Source organism: Macaca nemestrina, chromosome 17 (assembly GCF_043159975.1).
Source record: "Macaca nemestrina isolate mMacNem1 chromosome 17, mMacNem.hap1, whole genome shotgun sequence".
Classification (NCBI taxonomy): domain Eukaryota; kingdom Metazoa; phylum Chordata; class Mammalia; order Primates; family Cercopithecidae; genus Macaca; species Macaca nemestrina.
In genome coordinates this window covers 67,727,218-67,750,581 of record NC_092141.1, presented here as the reverse complement: position 1 = coordinate 67,750,581, position 23,364 = coordinate 67,727,218, and the positions used below count along the sequence as shown (strand labels likewise).

The 23,364-nt window shown below is 54.5% G+C and overlaps 1 protein-coding gene across 11 annotated transcripts in view; it reads left to right on the top strand.

Annotated features, from left to right (window-relative positions):
* LOC105469256 (histone deacetylase 5) overlaps positions 1-23,364 on the top strand; it is a 48,921-nt gene that overhangs the window by 15,606 nt on the left and 9,951 nt on the right. For 5 of the 11 annotated variants that reach the window (XM_011720148.2, XM_011720133.2, XM_011720155.2 and 2 more), the window contains exons 4-14: positions 15,891-16,150; positions 16,247-16,412; positions 16,521-16,635; positions 16,913-17,043; positions 17,192-17,338; positions 17,435-17,547; positions 17,887-18,018; positions 18,225-18,447; positions 20,793-21,004; positions 21,696-21,980; positions 22,724-22,889. In XM_011720148.2, coding sequence (XP_011718450.1) covers positions 15,891-16,150; positions 16,247-16,412; positions 16,521-16,635; positions 16,913-17,043; positions 17,192-17,338; positions 17,435-17,547; positions 17,887-18,018; positions 18,225-18,447; positions 20,793-21,004; positions 21,696-21,980; positions 22,724-22,889 — 1,950 coding nt within the window. Of the gene's footprint in view, positions 1-4,762; positions 4,943-6,706; positions 6,757-15,890; positions 16,151-16,246; positions 16,413-16,520; positions 16,636-16,912; positions 17,044-17,191; positions 17,339-17,434; positions 17,548-17,886; positions 18,019-18,224; positions 18,448-20,792; positions 21,005-21,695; positions 21,981-22,723; positions 22,890-23,364 lie in introns of all 11 variants that reach the window. The other 6 variants (XM_011720093.3, XM_071083229.1, XM_011720223.2 and 3 more) reach the window with 5 other exon arrangements.

The following is a 23,364-nucleotide window of genomic DNA, read 5'->3' as shown; positions in this document are numbered from 1 at the left end:
AGTCACCTCAGCGGCTCGGCTCGGGGAGAGGGCTAAGAATGTTCCCCCTGCGCAGCTCTGATGCTGTGTCTGTGACGCGGCTAGGGACAGATATAGGCCTGGAGCTTGGCTGCCTTGTTTTTTTTTTTTTTTGGACTCTGGAATGTAAATAGATGTTTCAAATAGAAACACTTTAACCTTTGGGTTAAAAAAAATCCACCCCGGATAAACACGGCCATGAGGGCCCAGGCAGCCTGGTGTTTCCCTCCCCACCCGCTTTCCCCGTCTCTTGATCGGTCTCCAGACAGGATGCAAGAGCCTATGGCTGAAAAGGCAGGTGTCCAGGGAAGCTTCTTGGGACAGTCTGAATTGTGCTGGTCTCCCAAGCCCAGGGGGTTGGAGCGAGGGTCTTTCGAGGGTGGTGCCTGCCTGGCACCTCCAGCAGCATCTTTGGAACCCTATTTTAGGGACAGCCTTTGCTCTCTGGGCTGTCTTGGTTGCTGCCATTGCCCAGCACCTAGCACAGTGCCTGGCACATGGATGAATGAATGTCGCATGGGAGGGCTGGAGTCCAGAATTGCTGGCAGGATTCCTGGGCTCTATTCTGGGGCTTGGACCTCTGGTTGAATAGAGACAGCTTTAGTGAGTCACCCCAGCGGGTGAGACAGAGCCTTAGCCTACCGAAGGACAGGGGCACTCTGCTGTTCTTGCTTGAAGAGCGGGGCAGATCTCAGCATCTGCTCTTAGCGATCACAGATCTCCCTTGATGGATGGGGTCTCTGCCTGGCCACCCTGCCATAGCCCCCCAGTACACAGTGAGCACCACCATCATCCAAGCTTGGTTCTGGCTTAGGGAGCCTGGGAGTTTGAACTCTAGTCTGGGATTCTCAAGGACACAGAGGGTGGGGAATTTTCTGCCTCCCTTATGTAGACCCTGGATTCCCCTTTGTCCTATACTGGGTGGAGCTGATGCTCAGACAATGTGCAGGCTTTATGAGACAGCATGGAGGAGGAGTCTGCTTTTCCTATGGAGGGAGGGTGTGAATCCTGCTTGTGCCAGGAAGGAATGCTGTGGACACTGGGAAGTGCCATGGGGTCCAAGTTTGGTCTTAGGGCTTTCCCTGGATATTCTTGTTTGTGCTTTTCAGACTTTCTGGGTTTGACTGTGTGTGTAGGTATGTAGTGCCAGGAGGGGAAGAAGTACAAGACTCAGGGGTGAGATGGAACTATTATAATGCACTAAGTGACAAGGCTATCAGGTACTTTCCCTACTTTTTTTTTTTTTTTTTTTTTTTTGAGATGGAGTCTCGCTGTTTTGCCCAGGCTGGAGTACAGTGATGCGATCTCGGGTTGCCACAACCTCCACCTCCTGGGTTCAAGCGATTCTCCTGCCTCAGCCTACCGAGTAGCTGGGACTGCAGGTGCACGCCACCATGCCTGGCTAATTTTTGTATTTTTAGTAGAGACAGGGTTTCACTATGTTGGCCAGGCTGGTCTCGAACTTCTGTCCTTGTGATCCGCCTGCCTCAGCCTCCCACAGTGTGGGGATTACAGACATGAGCCACCACACCTGGCCCTTGCCATATCTCTTTTAGGAAAGTATTGATAGCTGTGGTGTACAACTGAGAAGGATCAGAGAGGTTAAGGAACTTACTGGACATGGTGGCTCATACCTGTATTCCCAGCACTTTGGAAGACTGAGGGAGGAGGATCACTTAAGGCCAGGAGTTTGAGACCAGCCTGCGCAGCATAACCAGACCCTGTCTCTACAAGAAAATGTTTTAAAAAAGTTATCCAGGCATAGTGGCATGCACCTGTAGTTCTACCTACTCAGGAGGCTGAGGCAGGAGGATTGCTTGAGCCCAGAAGTTTGAGGCTGCAATGAGCCATGATCACTGCTTTCCAGCCTGGGCGCTATAACAAGACCCTATCTCTTAAAAAAAGGGAATCTGCCCAAGATCACAGAGTAAGTGAGAGCTGGAATTTGAACTCAGGTCTCTGGGTAGGACCATTGCCAATCTACATAAAAGCTGCTTTTGGCTGGGCTGGGTGGCTCACACCTGTAATCCCGGCACTTTGGGAGGCCTAGGCGGGTGGATCAGCTGAGGTCGGGAGTTCGAGACCAGCCTGACCAACATGGAGAAACCCCATCTCTACTAAAAATACAAAAAATTAGCCGGAGTGGTGGTGCATGCCTGTAATCCTAGCTACTCAGGAGGCTGAGGCAGGAGAATCGCTTGAACCTGGGAGGCAGAGGTTGTGGTGAGCTGAGATTGCGCCATTGCACTCTAGCCTGGGCAACGAGAGCGAGACTCTGCCTCAAAAAAAAAAAGCGCCAGGTGCGGTGGCTCACGCCTGTAATCCCAGCACTTTAAGAGGCTGAGGCGGGTGGATCACAAGGTCAGGAGATCGAGACCATGCTGGCTAACATGGTGAAACCCCATCTCTACTAAAAATATAAAAAATCGGCCGGGCGCGGTGGCTCAAGCCTGTAATCCCAGCACTTTGGGAGGCCGAGGCGGGTGGATCACGAGGTCAGGAGATCGAGACTATCCTGGCTAACATGGTGAAACCCCATCTCTACTAAAAATACAAAAAACTAGCCGGGCGTGGTGGGGCGCCTGTAGTCGCAGCTACTTGGGAGGCTGAGGCGGGAGAATGGCGTGAACCCGGGAGGCGGAGCTTGCAGTGAGCCGAGATCACGCCACTGCACTCCAGCCTGGGAGACACAGCGAGACTCCGTCTCAAAAAAAAAAAAAAATATATATATATATATATATATATATATATATATATATATATATATATATATATAAAATCAGCTGGTGTGGCCGGGCGCGGTGGCTCAAGCCTGTAATCCCAGCACTTTGGGAGGCCGAGACGGGCGGATCACAAGGTCACGAGATCAAGACCATCCTGGCTAACACGGTGAAACCCCATCTCTACTAAAAAATACAAAAAAAAAAAAAACTAGCCGGGCGAGGTGGCGGGCGCCTGTAGTCCCAGCTACTCGGGAGGCTGAGGCAGGAGAATGGCGTAAACCCGGGAGGCGGAGCTTGCAGTGAGCTGAGATCCGGCCACTGCACTCCAGCCTGGGCGACAGAGCCAGACTCCCTGTCAAAAAAAAAAAAAAAAAAAAAAAATCAGCTGGTGTGGTGGCAGGCGCTTGTAGTCCCAGCTACTTGGGAGGCTGAGGCAGGAGAATGGTGTGAACCCGGGAGGTGGAGCTTGCAGTGAGCAGAGATTGTGCCACTGCACTCTAGCCTGGGCGACACAGTGAGACTCTGTCTCAAAAAAAAAAAAAGCTTGTTTTGTGCAGATTTTTAAAAGGTGGCCCTTCTTCTGGGTAGATACGTCCTCATGCCAGTGTGCATGTCCTGGCGATTGGAGCTTGGGTTAGATTTCAGCCCCAACTCACCCCTTTAGATGAGAGCCCATGTGCAATATGCAACCTACACAGCCTTATGTGCTGGGCCTGTCAGTGCGCTGAGCACAGGAACCATTCTGGCCTCAGGGACCTCCTGGGGTTCTGAGAGAAGGCTTTGTTTTCTGTAAATACTGAGGACTACTTGGTCTGTGGTCTTCCTCCCTGAGGGGATTTTAGCCCAAGGAGAGAAGGGGGCTCAGGAACAAAGTTGAACACCAGCCCCCGTACAACCTCCTGTAGCCCCTCCCCCGCCTCATCCCCTCTTCTTGTTTTTGAGACCCTCAGCTGTCCCTTCCCTGCCACACAGCTGCCAGACAGGAAATCAGATTAACTGTGTCCACACACACAGCTGTAACAGCTGTTAGGTTGGCAGCAGGCAGCCTGGGGACACTGAGACAGTGGTTCTCAAACTTTTGGTTGCATCAGTATTACCAAAGGAATGTATTAAAATGCAGATTCTCAGACCTTGACACCCTCCCCCCTCCCACAAAGGTTTGGATTCCGTAGGGCAGCCCAGGAACCAATGATTTAAACTCATGTCTCAGGTGATTCTGATGCGAGTAGACTCAGCCCATCCTTGGAGTAAGAGCTGTGTGGACATGGGTCACAGGGCCCAGCAGTCAGCCAGTGGATGTCCTCAGCATCCCTGGAAGGCCTTGGTGGGTCTTGGGACTCCTGGGAGAAGGGCCTATACAGGAGGAGGGAGGCTGTCGCCCCAGAGGGAGGTGAATCCAACTCCCACCTGCCTGTTAGTTGGGAGAAAGGATGTTTCCAGCCACCAGGGAGCAGGTGTCTAAACCCCAGCGGAATGGGGGATTATGGCAAGCCGCCAGGTGGGCAGGGCACCCTGCTGGACACCCAGGGCTGTGCTGTGCTTGGGGAGTGGAGGCGGATCTGCTCTGGAGCCCCTGCCATTCTCCCCCAGGTGTGGAGCAAACAGTCCTAGCAACAGCTGCAGACTTTGAATGGTTAGTGTGCCTTTTACTTACCTGTAGCTTTGTACCCAGGTATGTGCCAGAAATGGCTGGACTGGGAAATGTGAGTCTGCTTCCCCAGAGAGCATCCCAGGATCAACTGCTAACTCTATTTGTGCCAGTGAGAGATGCTTTGTGCCCACCATCAGGGCTCTGCATCCTGAGCTTAAGGTCCTTCAGAGTCACAGTCTGCCTCAAGGTTTCTGGGGGTTCCCTGCACTTGATCCCATTCTCCCCTGCACTCCTGGGCTCTGATGTTCTGGGGACCAACCAGGTGTCCTTGTCTAGACCTCTGGATCCTTAATACAGAGTTTGACCCCTTGTTGCATCTCTCTCGTTCAGTTTGAGACCGGGCCTTAGTGTTTCCCCTTCTGTTTTTTAGTGGGGAGCAGACAGAGAGCCGGAAGAGCTGGTATTAAGCCCTGGGTCCTCCATCTCCTTTCCAGGTGACCTTGGACAAGTCTCTTCCTTCTCTGGCCTCACTTTCCTCCTCTGAAAACTGGGGGAATTGAGTTGCTGATCTTCAGGCCCTTCCTTCCCTGACACTCTAAGGGTCTCTGAGGTCAGTTTCACATTGTATCTGCTTTGTGGGAAGAGGGGCTTAGGGCCTCCCATGTCCTCAACCCAGGAGGATGTGGAATAGAACTGGGGAGAGAGGTGTCACCTGCAGTGGGGCTCAGTGACGTTAGAGCCCAGGGAAGAATTTTGGGCTGCTTGCAGCTGGGGGCCCCGAGAGCAAGGCCCAAAACTTGTGCTCATCTGTGCTAAGTAATGTTTTTGAGGGACAAAAGGGATCCCACAGCTGTGGCCTGAGCCACAGAGCACAGAGTGGCCCTTCCTGGAGGTAGTGAGGCAGGTGAGATGGCCTGGAAGTGCGGGAGTGGGAAGGAGGCAGCTCTCAGAGATTCCTCCTCTGGCACTGACACCTAGCTACTGGCTGCACCGGCTTGTGTTGTGTGTGACCCACAGAAGGGCTTTGTTTGTGACAGGACCACAGAGTGACATTCAGACAGTCTGAAATGAGTGCTAAGACTTCCCTCTGGTGGGAGTCTGAGGCTGGCACCCTTAGAATCCAGGTGGTCTGTGAAGTTGGCCCCACTTAAAAGATTTGGGAATTCTAAGTATTTCATTTTATGCGCTTTATTTTTTATTTATTTTTATTTTTATTTTTTTTGAGACAGAGTCTCACTCTGTTGCCCAGGCCGGAGTGCAGTAGTGCAGTCTCACCTCGCTGCGACCTCCGCTTCTGGGTTCAAGCAATTCTCCTGCCTCAGTCTCCCGAGTATGTGAGACCACACTGGTTAATTTTTGTATTTTTAGTAGAGATGGGGTTTCACCACATTGGCCAGGCTGGTCTTGAACTCCTGACCTCAAGTGATCCTCCTACCTCAGGGTCCCAAAGTGCTGGGATTACAGGTGTGAGCCACTGAACCTGACCGATTTTATGCACTTTAGAAACATCCTGAGAAGGCCAGGCGTGGTAGCTCATGCCTATAATCCCAGCACTTTGGGAGGCTGAGGCAGGCGGATCACCTGAGGTCACGGGTTTGAAACCAGCTTGGCCAATGTGGTGAAATCCCATCTCTACTAAAAATACAAAATTAGATGGGCGTGGTGGTGTACGCCTGTAATCCCAGCTACTTGGGAGGCTGAGGCAGGAGAATCACTTGAACTTGGGAGGCAGAGGTTGCAGTGAGCCAGGATCATGCCGTTGCACTCCTGGGCAACAAGAGCGAAACTACGTCTCAAAAAAAAAAAAAAAAAAATTCTGAGAAGTGGTCCACAGGCTTCACTAGATTGCCGAAAGAGTTCAGGACACAAGAAATACTAGGAGACGTTAATAATAGCCCTGCCTGGCACCTCTTGATCTTCCCAGGCTCTGTGCCAAGCTCCTCTGTGTACATTCTCCTGAGCCTAACTACCCTGGCAGGTGGGTGCTCTTCTGCCTCCCAGGTTATAGATGCCTGCATGGAGCGCAGGGTGGTACTCCGTGCCTTGCCCTAGGAAGGGGGGTGCCTGAATTGAACCCCCAGCGTCCTCTCACTCCAGAGCCCTTGCTCTTAACCACTATGTGATGTGTGATCACTTGTGTTACTTAAGGAATTGTGAAAATTGCTACGTGAGAGTCAGACCCAGCTTGCCTATGTGGAAATAGTATCTGAATTGTGGTAGAACCTGTTGAGCCTAAATTGGCCTCACTAGTCACACAAGAGCACAGAAATAGATCATGGGAAACTGTCCTTGGTGGGGAGGGGTCATTGGTGTCACAGCGTCATGGGCTCAGGGTGTGAAATGCTGTTCTCCGCCTCCTTCCAAACTCCCTCAGGCCAAGACAGGAACAAGAGCCTTTCCCCAATCTCCAAGAGACAGAACAAGGTAATTAGAAGCTGCTGACTCCCCAGCCTGGTGAGGGAGGTCCTGAGGGCCTGGGTGCTGGTGGGAGATTCTGCCCTCCAGGGTAGGCCAGTTACCCAGGGCTGTCTCTTAAAACAAGGGAACCTGGGCCGGGTGCAGTGGCTCACGCCTGTAATCCCAACACTTTGGGAGGCCAAGGTGGACAGATCACCTGAGGTCGGGAGATAGAGACCATCCTGGCTAACACGGTGAAACCCTGTCTCTGCTAAAAATACAAACGATTAGCCAGGTATGGTGGCATGTGCCTGTAGTCCCAGCTACTGAGGAGGCTGAGGCAGGAGAATCACTTGAACCCGGGAGGTGGAGGTTGCAGTGAGCCAAGATCACCCCACCGCACTTCAGCTTGGGCCACAGAGAGAGACTCCGTCTCAAAAAAAAAAAAGGGGGAACCTGCTCGGGCGTGGTGGATTATGCCTGTAATCCCAGCGCTTTGGGAGGCCGAGGCAGGCAGATCACGAGGTCAAGAGATCAAGACCATCCTGCCCATCATGGTGAAACCCCATCAGTACTATAAAAATATAAAAATTAGCTGGGTGTGGTGGTGCGCGCCTATAGTCCCAGCTACTCAGGAGGCTGAGGCAGGAGAATTGCTTGAACCCGGGAAGCGGAGGTTGCAGTGAGCCGAGATCGCACCACTGCACTATTCCAGCCTAGCAACAGAGCGAGACTCTGTAAAAAAAAAAAAAAAGAAAAAGGGAACCTGCACAAGGTCACAGAGTGAGAGCTGGAATTTGAACTCAGGTCTCTGGGTAGGAACATTGCTAATCCACATAAAAGCTTCTTTGTGCAGATTTTTAAAAGGTGGCCCTTCTGGGTAGATACGTCCTCATGCCAGTGTGCGTGGCCTGGCGATTGGAACTTGGGTTAGGTTTCAGCCCCAACTCACCCCTTTAGATGAGAGCCCATGTGCAATATGCAACCTACACAGCCTTATGTGCTGGGCCTGTCAGTGCGGGTCCACAGTTTGTGCTCCTAGAGCACAGGAACCATTCTGGCCTCGGGGGCTTCGTGGGGTTCTGAGAGGAGGCTTTGTTTTCTGTAAATACTGGGGACCACCTGGTCTGTGGTCTTCCTCCCTGAAGGGATTTTAGCCCAAGGAGAGAAGGGGGCTCAGGAACAAAGTTGAACACCAGCCCCGGTACAACCTCCCCTGCTCCCCTCCGCCTACCTCATCTCCTCTATTATTTTTGAGACCCTAACCTGTCCCAGGGCTGGCTTACACTGAGCACATAAGACACCCCCCACGTGGGAACCAGACCGCACACGTGTGTGTTCAGAGGGAACCTCCCTGTGCCGGGAGTCAGGACACCTGGGTTCAGATTCCTGTTTTGCTGCTGCTTAGCTGGTAGGATCATCTGCAGAGCAGCCTCTTTAAGAGGCTTGGTTTCCTCACCTGTGTCTTGAGGGTATTGAAACAGATGATCTCCAAGGTCCCTTTCACTCACTCTTCTCTTGTGAAGGCAGCTCCTCAGATCCAGGGAGTGTCTGCACGGACCTCATTTATGTCCTGTATAGACATTCCAAATGGCGTAATAATGCCCTGTGCCTTGTACCCTATGCCCCTTGGGTCCCCTCCCCTCCTCCTAGCTTTCTGGGGCTGGTGGCTCCTGGAGCAGGGCCTTTTTTTTTTTTTTTTTTTTTTGAGACGGAGTCTCGCTCTGACGCCCAGGCTGGAGTGCAGTGCAGTGCAGTGGCGTAATCTTGGCTCACTGCAAGCTCCGCCTCCTGGATTTACACCACTCTGCTGCCTCAGCCTCGCAAGTAGCTGGGACTTCAGGCGCCCGCCACCTCGCTTGGCTAATTTTTTGTATTTTTTAGCAGAGACGGGGTTTCACTGTGTTAGCCAGGATGGTCTTGATCTCCTGACCTCATGATCCGCCTGTTGCGGCCTCCCAGAGTGCTGGGATTACAGGTGTGAGCCACCGCGCCCGGCCGGAGCAGAGTCTTTTTAAAAATTAATTTTATTTTAGGCCGGGCGCGGTGGCTCACGCCTGTAATCCCAGCACTTTGGGAGGCCGAGGTGGGCAGATCACGAGGTCAGGAGATCGAGACCATCCTGACTAACATGGTGAAACCCCATCTCTACCTAAAAATACAAAAAATTAGGTGGGCATGGTGGCACGTGCCTGTAGTCCCAGCTACTCAGGAGGCTGAGGCAGGAGAATCGCTTGAACCCAGAAGGCGGAGGTTGCAGTTAGCCAAGATGGTGCCACTGCACTCCAGCCTGGTGACAGAGCAAGACTCCATCCCAAAAAAAGGAAAAAAAATTATTTATTTATTTTGAGACGGAGTCTCGCCCTGTTGTTGCCCAGGCTGGATGCAATAGCGCGATCTCGGCTCACTGCAACCTTCCCCTCCTGGGTTCAAGCGATTCTCCTGCCTCAGCTGCCCAAGTAGCTGGGATTACAGGTGTGGGCCACCATGCCCGGCTAATTTGGGTTTTTTTGTACCTTTAGTAGAGATGGGGTTTCACCATGTTGGCCAGGCTGGTCTCAAACTCCTGACCTCGTGATCTGCCCGCCTTGGCCTCTCAAAGTGCTGGGATTATAGGCATGAACCACCGCACCTGGTCTTATTTTTATATTTATTTTATGGAGCAGGGTCTTTTAGAGCCAGGTGCTAAGCCTCTTGGGTCTGCCAGGCAGGTCCACACTGTGCCAGCTGCCTCCCCCGAGGGCTTATCTAGGGGGAACTAAAGGTCCCATTTCCTTGCTGGCCAGGGTTCTTGTCACAAGGATTCTTGAGTTGGAGATGCTGTCTCTTGAGAGGGGGCTTGGACCTGGGGTGCAGCTCATGGTGTGTTCAGAGCAGGGGGAAGGCTTGGCCTTGCTCTTGGGAAGCTAGATCTGTTTTTTACTGTGAACTTTTGTTCCCAAGGCACTGCTGAAACCTGTCCCTCATGGCCCAGAGCCACTTGTCTGTTTGGAGGCAGTGTCTCTTTGCTTGGACACCATTTTTTTAGACTAAGGCTGTGCTGGCAGTAGTCTCAGGGGTTGCCCCGCGAGCACCTACATCATCTCCCCCAGAGGACCAGGCGCTCCCTCATGCTGCCTGAATCTACCCCAGAAGCCCCCACTGGGCTGATAGGGTTCCTGAAGAGGAGGCAGGCCCAGCGGGATGGGAAAGAAGTGTCACTCAGGTGGTGCACTGCCCATGGCCACTTGTGCTCATGAGCTGGGCAGGGCAGCTCCTGAGCCAGAACTTGCTATTTTCCTGGCCCCTCGCATGGCTAGAAACACGCAGGCCCAAGGCCGGGCGCAGTGGCTCACGCCTGTAATCCTGGCACTTTGGGAGGCTGAGGCGGGCGGATCACGAGGTCAGGAGATGGAGACCATCCTGGCTAACACGGTGAAACCCCGTCTCTACTAAAAATACAAAAACTTAGCCAGGCGTGATGGTGGGCGCCTGTAGTCCCATCTACTCAGTAGGCTGAGGCAGGAGAATGGCGTGAACCCAGGAGTTGGAGCTTGCAGTGAGCCAAGATTGCGCCACTGCACTCCAGCCTGGGCAACAGAGCGAGACTCTGTCTCAAAAAAAAAAAAGAAACACATAGCCTCACCTACCCAGCAACCCAGGCTGGGACTTCCCATGGAGGCAGGGTGGTCAATCCTGCAGAAAACCAGAGGTCAGGATGGTGTTGCTGCTGGTTCCTGAGGCCGCCACTCCCAGGAGAAGGAAGGTTCTCAGTCCCGGGAAAGAGGAAAGTATAGAGTCAGGTGGGGGGCCCAGGGCTTTCCCCCGGAGCCTTGCCTCTGACCTCCGCAGGAGGTGGCTTTGCTGGCCTCTTGATTCCTATCAGAGTGAGACCCTGGCAGGTGAGGGAAGGACCCAGGGCCTTGTCCTCCCCTGTGACCCTTTCCCTGGCTTTCTTTTCTTTTCCTTTTTCTTTTTTCTTTTCTTTCTTTTTGAGACAGAGTTTCACTCTTGTTGCTCAGGCTGGAGTGCAATGGCGTGATCTTGGCTCACTGCAACCTCTGCCTCCCGGGTTCAAGTGATTTTCCTGCCTCAGCCTCCCGAGTAGCTGGGATTATAGGCATGTATCACCACACCCAGCTAATTTTGTAATTTTAGTAGAGATGGGGTTTCTCCTTGTTGACCAGGCTGGTCTTGAACTCCTGACCTCAAGTGATCCACCCACCTCGGACTCCCAAAGTGCTGGGATTACAGCCACTGTGCCCGGCTCTGCCTGGCCTTTCTTTTTTTTTTTTTTTTTTTTTTTGAGACGGAGTCTCGCTCTGTCGCCCAGGCTGGAGTGCAGTGGCCGGATCTCAGCTCACTGCAAGCTCCACCTCCCGGGTTTGCGCCATTCTCCTGCCTCAGCCTCTCGAGTAGCTGGGACTACAGGCGCCCGCCACCTCACCCGGCTAGTTTTTTGTATTTTTTTTAGTAGAGACGGGGTTTCACCGCGTTAGCCAGGATGGTCACGATCTCTTGACCTCGTGATCCGCCCGTCTCGGCCTCCCAAAGTGCTGGGATTACAGGCTTGAGCCACCGCGCCCTCTGCCTAGCCTTTCACTCAGACTCTTTGCTAGCCAGAGCTCTTGGCCTGTCCTCTTAGGGAACAGTGTGCCTTTGTGTACCCTCTTTTTTTTTTTTTTTTTTTTTTTGAGATGGAGTCTCACTCTGTCACCCAGGCTACATGCCAGGCTAGAGCATAGTGGCATGATCTATACTCACTGCAACATCTGCCTCCTGGGTTCAAACAATTCTTCCTGCCTCAGCCTCATGAGTAGCTGGGATTACAGGTGCCCACTACCACACCCAACTAATTTTTGTATTTTTAGTAGAGATGGGGTTTCACCACGTTGGCCAGACTGGTCTTGAACTCCTGACCTCAGGTGATCCCGCCCACCTCAGCCTCCCAAAGTGCTGGGATTATAGGCGTGAGCCACCTCGCCCAAGCCCATCTATCCTCTTCTTTCCCCAGAGGTTCCCCAGCCTTCCTAGGTCCACCAGGAGGCGGCCAAGAGCCTCTTCCTATCATGACACACCCAGGTGCTTGGTGCTGATGGCAGCTGCTGCCACCTGCTCTGCTCATGCCAGGCTGGCAGAGGGCACAGATCCTTGAGAGAGTTCAAGGCCAGCCCGGCTCCAGGGTCTGTGCCTGGGCAGACTCTATTCATGGGGCTCCATGCCCCTCCTTTCCCTGACTCAGGCAGAGCAGCCATGGCCCCTTCCACTTTGGGTGGAGCAGGTTGCTACCTGGCAAACCCTTGGGGTGCTGCATACCACCCAGGCCCTGCAGCCCCTGCAAATTAATGTTCTGTAGTCGCCTGTGCTTCCCGTTTGCATGGGAACGAGGCGGCATGCAGAGCCCTCTGCCTGCCCTGCCACCTGCATACCAATAGTGGCTCCCACTGCAGCTCCGGGCCTAACATCTCTGCTGCTGCAGTGGCAGTGACAGTCTGGTGGGAGATACCCCTTGCCTGAGCCCATGTGCTCTCTGCAGGGCTCCTGCAAGGGAAGCCAGTACTGCTGGCGACAGTTCCAGCCCTAGGCAGGGTTATCTGCTGGGAGCCAGGAGTGCTTGGACCCCTGCCCTTCTCTGGGCAGGCGGGCTGGCATCCTCCTCCTACAACCCCGGCATTGCCGGGAGCAGCAGGTTGAAGCCCGTCCGTCGCTTGGCTGAGTGATCAGAGTGCCACGGGCCAAGCCAGCCTTGACTAAGAACAGATAACCCTCCGGCCAGCTCAGGGCCTTGCTGAACACTTCACGGGCTGGGGAGACCTGAGCTGGCTGCCATTTCCTTGCCACCATCGTGGACCGTGGCTGGCTACCTCCAGGAAGGCCGTCTGCAGTTTCCAAGGACCCTTCCGCCTGGTGCTGGGGCAGGACATGGGTTGGAAAGGAGGATGAGTATGTGTAACCCCACCCTCTGGCCACATCTGGCCACTTCTGCACATGTGACTCTGGCCTTGTGGCCACAGAGTCGTCAGTACGGCTGGCGGGAAAACCACAAAGGAATGTTCCCAGCCTTGCTTGGGGGAGAAGAGGCTGGTGGGGACTGCCACATCGTGGTGCTCACCCTTTACCTTCTCCCACCCCACCCTGCCTGCAGGGGGTTCCAGAGGCCAAACTCCAGGCATGCGGGTGGCGTGGCCTTGGCCTCCAGCAGGCCTTGCTCCTGCCTTGTTGACACCCATTCAGTGCTAGGTTCTCTGGAGAGATCCAGACCCATCTCAGCAGGTGTGGGGGCCTCTCTTAGCCTACCCTTTGCCACCTCCTACCTCCCACCTCCCTCTTTTCTCTTTAAAAATTTTTCGGCTGGGTGTGGTAGCTCACACCTGTAATCCCAGCACTTTGGGAGGCCGAGGCAGGCGGATCACCTGAGGTCAGGAGTTCGAGACCAGCCTGACGAACATGGTGAAACCCCGTTTCTACTAAAAATACAAAAATTAGCTGGGCCTGGTGGTGGGTGCCTGCCGAGGCAGGAAAATTGCTTGAAACCAGGAGACAGAGGTTGCAGTGAGCCGAGATCGTGCCATTGCACTCCTGCCTGGGTGACAAGAGCGAAACTCTTGTCTCAAAATATTAAAAAACAAAAAAACTTTTCCCCCCCCCCCTCGCCTCTTAATGCTGGGGGGTGATCTGGAGAGAGGCCAGCTCATGAGGGCAGGAGATACTGGTAGCCAGAAGGATTTGGGGGGTCCTTTCTTCCCAGGCCTGGACTGGAGTGGTCCACTTTGCCACAGGAGCATTCCCAGCCCCTCGTGACCTCTCTGGGCTGTAGCGAGGAGAGTGAGGGCTTTCTTTGGAGAAAGAAGTAGAAGAGAAACAGGAATGGGTTGGCCCTGCCTCTCTCACTTCCGCCTTCCCAGGCAGTGGTATCCTGCCTTCCCCTTCCTGGCTGGAGGCTTTGTGGGGCGTGGGCTGTGCTTGGGGCTCCCTGCTGGTGTGGTGTTTGCCCAGTTGTCCTGGCAACCACAGGGCAGTGGTGGAGAGTGACATGCAGTGACCCGAGAACCGTGTGTAGGGACAAAGAAGTGGAGACCTAGCCTTCCCATAAGCCCATTGGGACCTCAAGCCGCTCGGCCCAGTGTTCATGTGGGGCCTGGACCCAAGGTCTTGGAACCCAGCAGGTCCTCCACTGCCTTCCCCTCGCCAGCAGCCTTCCTCTCCCCAGCCAGTTCTCCCTAGGACCAGAGTTCTGAGAGATCTGCCGAAGCTCCCGCCCTCCCCCTGCCGTTACCCTTCTTCCTGTCTGATTCTCTTTCCTTTCCTGTCTCCTCCTCCCACCTCCTCCCTGCTGCCTGCCCGCCCATCCTCTCATTCCCCCTCCCCCCAGGCACAGCTGCTGTTTGGCTCACTCTATATATAGCGGCATTTTCAGGGTAATTACAATAAAACTGTTGAAAGGAGATAATCCAGCAAAGGAAGCGAGTCTGACTCCCAGCCCCCTCCTGTCCCTGGCTTGGTGCAGCCCTGCACCCGCTTTCACCAAGGCCTCCTGTTCCCACCCCACTCCCATTCCCACAGCCTCTCTCTCTCCTGCCCAGTGTGCCCCAGATAGGGATGAAGCCCCAGAAGGGGACAGAGGGTAGTGATATCCAGAAGGTCTCCACCAGCCTCTCCTGGGGTTACCAAGGGCACTGTCAGTCCTAGAACCAACCTCTGTGCCTGAGTTTCTCTTCTAGTATGAGGCTTTGCACGGGGCACGGTGTTGAGAAATAGGAGTGGGCACAGTGGTTAAAAGCTTAGGATTTGGACTTATATTCTGGTTCTTTGATCACCTGGCTGTGTCTGGTTGCTACTTAAACTTCTGTAAATCTCAGTTTCCTCATCAGTAAAATGGGGTAATAATAGCATCTAAGTCACAGGTAACCATGACATTTAAATGAGTCATTCTTGTAAAATGCCCAGAGATGTTGACTATCAATGACAATATTATGTGTTGAAGGCTGGGCAGTGGCTCACGCCTATAATCCCAGCACTTTGGGAGGCTGAGGTGGGAGGATCGCTTGAGCCTAGGAGTTTAAGGCCAGCCGGGGCAACATAGTGAGACCCTGTCTCTACTAAAGATTTAAAAATTAGCCTGGTGCATTGGCATGCTCCTGTAGTCCCAGCTACTCGGGAAGCTGAGGTGGGAGAGTTGCTTGAGGTCGAGGCTATTATGAGCCATGATCATGCCATTGCATTCCAGCCTGGGCGACAGAGCAAGACCTTGTCTCTGATATATATATATATAGGTAGAGAGATACACATACATATGTATATATACACACACACACACATAAAAGTGTTGAGTACTCACAATCTGTCAGGTACAGCTTCATGCTTATGCATATTTTCTTTTTTCTTGAGACGGAGTCTCGCTCTGTCACCTAGGCTGGAGTGCAGTGGTGCAATCTTGGCTCACTGCAACCTCCGCCTCCAGGGTTAAAGCGATTCTCCTGCCTCAGTCTCCTGAGTAGCTGGGACTACAGGCATGTGCTACCACGCCCAGCTAATTTTTTTTGTTTTTAGTAGATACAGGGTTTCACTGTGTTAGCCAGGGTGGTCTTGATCTCCTGACCTCGTGATCTGCCCGCCTCAGCCTCCCAAAGTTCTGGGATTACAGGTATGAGCCACCGTGCCCGGCCCTTTTTTTTTTTTTTTCCTCTTTTCCCTGGAGACAGTCTTGCTCTGTCACCCAGGCTAGAGTACAGTTGCATGATCTTGGCTCACTGCAACCTCCGCCTCCCGGGGTTCAAGAGATTCCCATGCCTCAGCCACCTGAGTAGCTGGGATTACAGGTGTGCACCATCATGCCCAGCTAATTTTTGTATTTTTAGTAGAGAGGGGGTTTCGCCATGTTGGCCAGGCTGGTCTTGAACTCCTTGCCTCGGGTGATCTGCCTGCCTCAGCCTCCCAAGGTAACCTGAGATTCTAGATGTGAGCCACCGTGCTTGGCCTATATTTTCCTATTGAAGTTCATGGCTTCAGCCTCATTTAATTAAGGTAAAATGTTGCATCCATGGAGCAGAGGGATTTGATTTCCCCTCTGTCTCTGATCTCTTTGGGTCTCCTAGAATCCTGCCTGGTAGCGTTTGGGCCTCAGGCACAACTGGAGTCTGGGGCTGGGCCCACTAACTCCTTCCTGTCTCTTCTGCCCACAGTGGAGGTGAAGCCGGTGCTGCCAAGAGCCATGCCCAGTTCCATGGGGGGTGGGGGTGGAGGCAGCCCCAGCCCTGTGGAGCTACGGGGTGCTCTGGTGGGCTCTGTGGATCCCACACTGCGGGAGCAGCAACTGCAGCAGGAGCTCCTGGCGCTCAAGCAGCAGCAGCAGCTGCAGAAGCAGCTCCTGTTCGCTGAGTTCCAGAAACAGCATGACCACCTGACAAGGCAGCATGAGGTCCAGCTACAGAAGCACCTCAAGGTGAGCGAGAGGGGTGCGGGGGGCCTCCCAGGCCTCCGCCCCCCGCCCCCCGCCCGGGCCTGGCTCACTCCTGCCTCCCTCCCCATGCCCCTGCAGCAGCAGCAGGAGATGCTGGCAGCCAAGCAGCAGCAGGAGATGCTGGCAGCCAAGCGGCAGCAGGAGCTGGAGCAGCAGCGGGAGCAGCAGCGGCAGGAAGAGCTGGAGAAGCAGCGGCTGGAGCAGCAGCTGCTCATCCTGCGGAACAAGGAGAAGAGCAAAGAGAGTAAGGCAGGGAGTCCTGGGACCTCCTAGGGCCCCACCCATGACGCCTGCCCCTGCCATGGTGGGGTCTGGCCCTAAGCAGCCAGGTCAGTTGTGCCCTGTCCTGCAGGTGCCATTGCCAGCACCGAGGTAAAGCTGAGGCTCCAGGAATTCCTCTTGTCGAAGTCAAAGGAGCCCACACCAGGCGGCCTCAACCATTCCCTCCCACAGCACCCCAAATGCTGGTAATGGCCCTGGGCAGGCACGGGTGGGCATAGGTGAGCTGCTCAGGGGCTGCCTGGCTATAGGATGGCAAGGGGCTTCTGCCCCGTGCCCATATATGGGCCCTGCAATCTCTCCTTAGAGACAGGACCTCCATCCCTGGTTTATTTCCTCATTCTTTCCCCGAGATCCATGTCCTCTTCCTATATACAAACGATTTTTCATAAATGTAGATTGCCAGGTGGCACAGCAGGCTGGGCGATAACTTAGATCTGCTTCCATCCCCACCCCCACCCCCAGGGGAGCCCACCATGCTTCTTTGGACCAGAGTTCCCCTCCCCAGAGCGGCCCCCCTGGGACGCCTCCCTCCTACAAACTGCCTTTGCCTGGGCCCTACGACAGTCGAGATGACTTCCCCCTCCGCAAAACAGGTAAGTGAGTCCCCCACCTGGCCTCCCAGAATATGGCTCCCGGGAGGCAGAGGTGGGCTTGTGGCAGTGTCAACCCTGACCACAGTGGGCTCGACTGCAGATGTGTGCTGCTGTGCGTGTATCTGAACCTCGGTTACCTTCTCTCCAGCCTCTGAACCCAACTTGAAAGTGCGTTCAAGGCTAAAACAGAAGGTGGCCGAGCGGAGAAGCAGTCCCCTCCTGCGTCGCAAGGATGGGACTGTTATTAGCACCTTTAAGAAAAGAGCTGTTGAGATCACAGGTGCCGGGCCTGGGGGTAAGGGCTGCTCTCATGTACTGGTTCTGAGGGTCTGGGAATCGGGGGTGGGGGATAGTTCAGAGCAGGCCCAGGTGACAGCCACTTCTCCTATAGCGTCGTCCGTGTGTAACAGCGCACCCGGCTCCGGCCCCAGCTCTCCCAACAGCTCCCACAGCACCATCGCTGAGAATGGCTTTACTGGCTCAGTCCCCAACATCCCCACCGAGGTACAGGCCTGGCTGAGGGCTGGTGGGGCGGGGACAGAGCTGCTCCTTCCCATGGAAGAAAGAGTGCAGCTCCTTCCAGTCTGTCTGCCTGAGTGCCCAGCAGAGACCTCTCTGCCCACATGAATAGGCTGGAGGGTCCTTGCTTGGACTTAGTTGCATCAAAGGGGAATTTGTCCCACAGGACTATGAAGAGCCCTGATGGCTCAGTCTCCCTCAGTGGGAGCTCAGGGTAGAGGGAACTGGGCACCATTCAGAGAACTTGGTCTTGGCCCCTGGTTGCCCTCCCTTGTTGCCTCCCTTTGCGCACTCTCATTCCTGTCTCTTCTCACTGCTCCCCAGATGCTCCCCCAGCACCGAGCCCTCCCTCTGGACAGCTCCCCCAACCAGTTCAGCCTCTACACGTCTCCTTCTCTGCCCAACATCTCCTTAGGGCTGCAGGCCACGGTCACTGTCACCAACTCACACCTCACTGTAAGTACAGGGCACATACCCCATCTTTCCTCTAGTGTTGAGGTCACAGGTCCTGCATGCCCCCAGCTGGGGTTTTCCCCTTCCAAGGCCCTAAGGGAGATCGGTTGGCCCTACCCAGAGCTGGGGGGTAGATAGTGGGTAGATGGGGATGCTGGTCCAAAGTTGGCAGGACTGAGGCTGTATAAGCCCCTCCCTTCACCCCCCAGGCCTCCCCGAAGCTGTCGACACAGCAGGAGGCCGAGAGGCAGGCCCTCCAGTCCCTGCGGCAGGGTGGCACGCTGACGGGCAAGTTCATGAGCACATCCTCTATCCCTGGCTGCCTGCTGGGCGTGGCACTGGAGGGCGACGGGAGCCCCCACGGGCATGCCTCCCTGCTGCAACATGTGCTGTTGCTGGAGCAGGCCCGGCAGCAGAGCACCCTCATTGCTGGTGAGTGGACAGGCAGCTGTGCAAGGGAGGGGGCTCAGGACCAACAGTCAGGGATACTCTCCAGCCCTGTCACAGTTCCCTTTAGCAGAATCAACAGCATCGGTGATTTCTTCCACATTCTGGAAACATGGGATACCTACAGGATGCCGGGCACTGTTCTTGACAAAATCTGCTGCCATCTTGGAGTTCACATCCCAGAGCAGTGCTGTTCAGTAGAAACAACACAATCTACGTACATAATTTCTAGCATCCACATTAAAAAATGTAAAAAGAAGCAAGTAGAGCCATACATAGTGGTTCATGCCTGTGAGCCCAGCACTTTGGAGACCAAGGCAGGTGGATCGCTTGAGGTCAGGAGCTTGAGACCAACCTGGCCAACATGGTGAAATCCCATCTCTACTAAAAATACAAAAATTAGCTGGGCATGGTGGTGGGCATCTGTAATCCCAGCTACTCAGGAGGCTGAGGCAGGAGAATCGCTGGAGGCAGGAGAATCGCTGAACCCAGGAGGTAGAGGTTGCAGTGAGCCGAGATTGCACCATTGCTCTCGAGCCTGGGCAACAGAGTGAGACTCCGTCTCAAAAAAAAAAAAAAAAAAAAAGCAAGTGGAATTAATTTCACCACATATATTTAACTCAGTATATCCAGAATATTATAATTTCTGTAATACACGTGCAGTTATTCTTCCTATTTTTAAAGTTTTGTAGAGACAGGATCTTGCTGTGTTGCCCAGGCTGGTCTTTTTTTCTTTTTTTTGAGACAGTCTCGCTCTGTCGCCCAGGCTAGAGTGCAGTGGTGCGATCTTGGCTCACTGCAACCTCCACCTCCCAGGTTCAAGCAATTCTCCTGCCTCAGCCTCCTAAGTAGCTGGGATTTTAGGCGCCTGCCACCGTACCTGGCTAATTTTTGTATTTTTAGTAGACCTGGGGTTTCACCATCTTGGCCAGGCTGGTCTCGAACTCCTGACCTCAGGCGATCTGCCTGCCTCAGCCTCCCAAAGTTCTGGGATTACAGGCGTGAGCCACTGCACCCTTTTTTTTTTTTTTGAGACAGAGTCTCACTGTGTCGCCCAGGCTAGAGTGCAGTGGCGGGATCTCTGCTCACTGCAACGTCCACCTCCTGGGTTCAAGCGGTTCTTTTGCTTCAGCCTCCTGAGTAGCTGGGACTACAGGCATGTGCCACCACACCCAGCTAATTTTTTTTTTTTTTTGAGACAAAGTTTCACTCTTATTGCCCAGGCTGGAGTTCAGTGACAAGATCTTGGCTCACTGCAATCTCTGCCTCTCAAGTTCAAGCGATTCTCCTGCCTCAGCCTCCCAAGTAGCTGGGATTACAGGTGTGTGCCCCCACGCCTGGCTAATTTTTTGTATTTTTATTAGAGACGAGGTTTCACCATGTTGGCCAGGTTGGTCTCAAACTCCTGACCTCAGGTGGTCTACCCGCCTTGGCCTCCCAAAGTGTTGGAATTACAGGCGTGAGCCACTGCGCCTGGCCTAATTTTTGTATTTTTAGTAGAGACGGGGTTTCACCATGTTGGCCAACTTGGTCATGAACTCCTGACCTCAAGTGATCCACCTGCCTCAGCCTCCCAAAGTGCTGGGATTACAGGTGTGAGCCACTGCACTCAGCTGCCCGGGTTGGTCTTGAACTCCTGGGCTCAAGCCATCCTCCCGCCTTGGCCTCTCAAAGTGCTGGAATTACAGGTGTGAGCCACTGTGCCTGGCCAATATGCAGTTACCAATGAGATACTTTGCTTTTTGTTTCATACTAAGCCTTTGAAATCTAGTGTATACTTCACACTTGTATCACATTTCAATTTAGATAGGCTGTGTTCAAGGGCTCAGTAGTCACATGTAATAGTAGCTATGGGATTGGACAGCACAGCTTTAGACAGCCCTTAAGTACCTGTTGGCACCAGAAGAGGTTCTGCTTGAAAGATACATGATCCTGGCCCCAGGGCTTCCTAGCCTGGCGGGATCCACGGGGTCCATGATCAGCGAGGCCTTGTTGCACTTAGGGAGAACAAGTCATTCATTGTTCACTCAGAGGGCTCAAGACTACTGTGTGCTCAGTTTATTCATTTAAGCAAATTGAAGGGAAAAGATGGTGAATCCAGGAAGACTTGCTGGAGGCGGTATCTTAGAGCTGTGAAACTCTTCATTCATGGGGAAGAGGGAGAATGGAGCTCAGGTTTGGGTGGAGGGTGCTCCAGGTCCCCCAGGTTTTTTCCTGAGTATGTAGGTGGTGATGTTCCAGAGGGGGTTATCGGGGGAAGATGCAGGGTCCGGGGGGGCGCAGTCAGGTGCCCTGACAATGATGCTTAGTCATCACCCCTAACTCCATAGTGCCACTCCACGGGCAGTCCCCACTAGTGACGGGTGAACGTGTGGCCACCAGCATGCGGACGGTGGGCAAGCTCCCGCGGCATCGGCCCCTGAGCCGCACTCAGTCCTCACCGCTGCCGCAGAGTCCCCAGGCCCTGCAGCAGCTGGTCATGCAACAACAGCACCAGCAGTTCCTGGAGAAGCAGAAGCAGCAGCAGCTACAGCTGGGCAAGGTGAGCCTGGAAAGGCGAATGGCCTGGGGCTGTGGTGGGGGCAAGACACAGGAGAGCACCAGGCTGGCACGTGTCCTTTCAGGCCAGACACGGTTGCTCGCGCTTGATTGGGAGGCTGAGGCAGGCAGATTGCCTCAGGTCAGGAGTTCGAGACCAGTCTGGCCAACATGGTGAAACCCTGTCTTTACTAAAAATACAAAAATTAGCCAGGCGTGGTGGCAGACACCTATAATCCCAGCTTCTCAGGAGGCTGAGGCAGGAGAATCGCTTGAACCTGGGAGATGGAGGTTACACTGAGCCCAGATCACACCGTTACACTCCAGCCTGGGTGACAAGAGTGAGACCCTCTCAAAAAAAAAACAAAAATTAGCTGGGCGTGGTGGCATGCGCCTGTAATCCCAGTCACTGGGGAGGCTGAGGCAGGAGCATCTCTTGAATCGGGAAGGCGGAGGTTAAAGTGAGCCGAGATTGCGCCACTGCATGCCAGGCTGGGCGACAGAGGGAGACTCTTTCTCAAAAAAAAAAAAAAGAAAAAAGTCCTCCTCTCAGAGGAGCCACCTTGCCTTTTTCTAACTCACATAGAAGCTCTGCCTGGAAGAAGGGAGGGAGGGAAGGATAGACTGTTCTGGGTTACAGGCTGCACAGCTGCTCCCCAACTCCCAGCTTATGTGCCCCCATATTCTGTTACCAGATCCTCACCAAGACAGGGGAGCTGCCCAGGCAGCCTACCACCCACCCTGAGGAGACAGAAGAGGAGCTGACAGAGCAGCAGGAGGCCTTGCTGGGGGAGGGAGCCCTGACCATGCCCCGGGAGGGCTCCACAGAGAGTGAGAGCACACAGGAAGACCTGGAGGAGGAGGAGGAGGAAGAGGATGGGGAGGAGGAGGAGGATTGCATCCAGGTCAAGGACGAGGAGGGCGAGAGTGGTGCTGAGGAGGGGCCCGACTCGGAGGAGCCTGGTGCTGGTTACAAAAAAGTGAGCCCTGTCTCTGGTCCCAGCCCTTAGTCACCACCCCTCTGTCCTTCCCCACCCGTGCCTTTGCCCTTGTCTTTCCCTCTCCCCCATCTGCAGTTTCCAGGCTGTGCAGGAGCAGCTTTTTGTAGAGAGCAAAAGGGGAGTGGGAAGGAGGCCAGTGGGGAGAAGGGGGAGCTGTTTGTGTTGATCTCAGAGCTGTGTCTCCTGGGCTGCCAGTTCCCTCCCTGTCTCTGTGATACTGGCCTGCCTCTCTGCATGTGTGTCTGTGTGTGTGTGCATGTGCGGGTGTGCACGTGTGCACACGTGGCCTGTGTGTATCTGCGTTTCTGCCTGCGTAGGGCCGGCTGTGCGTCGGTCCCTGTGCGTGCCTGTGCGTGTGTGTACACACACGCCCCCGCTGTTACTACTGTCTGCCTCACGCCTAGCTGGCACTCCATTCATTGCGGACACAGCCGAGCCCTCCAGGCCTGACTCATCCCGCCCCCACCCCGCCCCCGCCCCTCCCAGCCTCTTACCTCAATGCTACTCTTTGATGTGACTCATCACATCTCCCCCATCCCTCCCTGTCTCAGGAGATGTGTCTCCTGTCCCTAGAGGGAGCAAGTGGGAGGAGGTGGGGGAAGGAGGAGACTTGGAAGAAAAGGTCTGGATTGGGGCCCCTCTGGAGGCCCTGACAGGGCCTGCCCTCACCCCTGTCCTGGCTGAGTCTGACCCAGGCCCCCTCCCACTCTCCTCCCCTGCAGCTGTTCTCAGATGCCCAGCCGCTGCAGCCGCTGCAGGTGTACCAGGCGCCCCTCAGCCTGGCCACTGTGCCCCACCAGGGCCTGGGCCGCACCCAGTCCTCCCCTGCTGCCCCTGGGGGCATGAAGAGCCCCCCAGACCAGCCCGTCAAGCACCTCTTCACCACAGGTGAGCCCCCACCACTTGTTATGTCCTTCTACCAGGCACCAGAGGGCCTGTGCGTGGTGTCTGCCCCATGGGCAGGGGGAAGAGGCTGCTGGGGCCCCTTAGGCACCCTGAAAAGAGGGGACACAGGCTTTTGTTCTCTCCCAGTTCCCCAGAGCTGTTCGTGGTAGTGGCAGGGCCTTCTGCCTCAGCTGGGAGAGTGGGTAGCATCTTTCTCACCCCGCTGAGGGAAGGACTGCCCCACAGCCTGAAGTGCTGGGTAGAGAGAGCCTGCTGTCTCTATTGGGCCCTGACCTTCCACCTTCCCTTCCTTCTCCCTGTGAGGTCTGGGATGAGACCAGAGTCCTCTTCCCCATGAAGCTGCCACAGGCTGGGCTCTGCGGGGACACAGATGTGCCTGAGGGTGGGCCTGTATAACCAGTGGGGAGTAAGACATAGGGGTTTGGCAGGAGGGGGAAAGCAGGAGGTGCTATGAGAA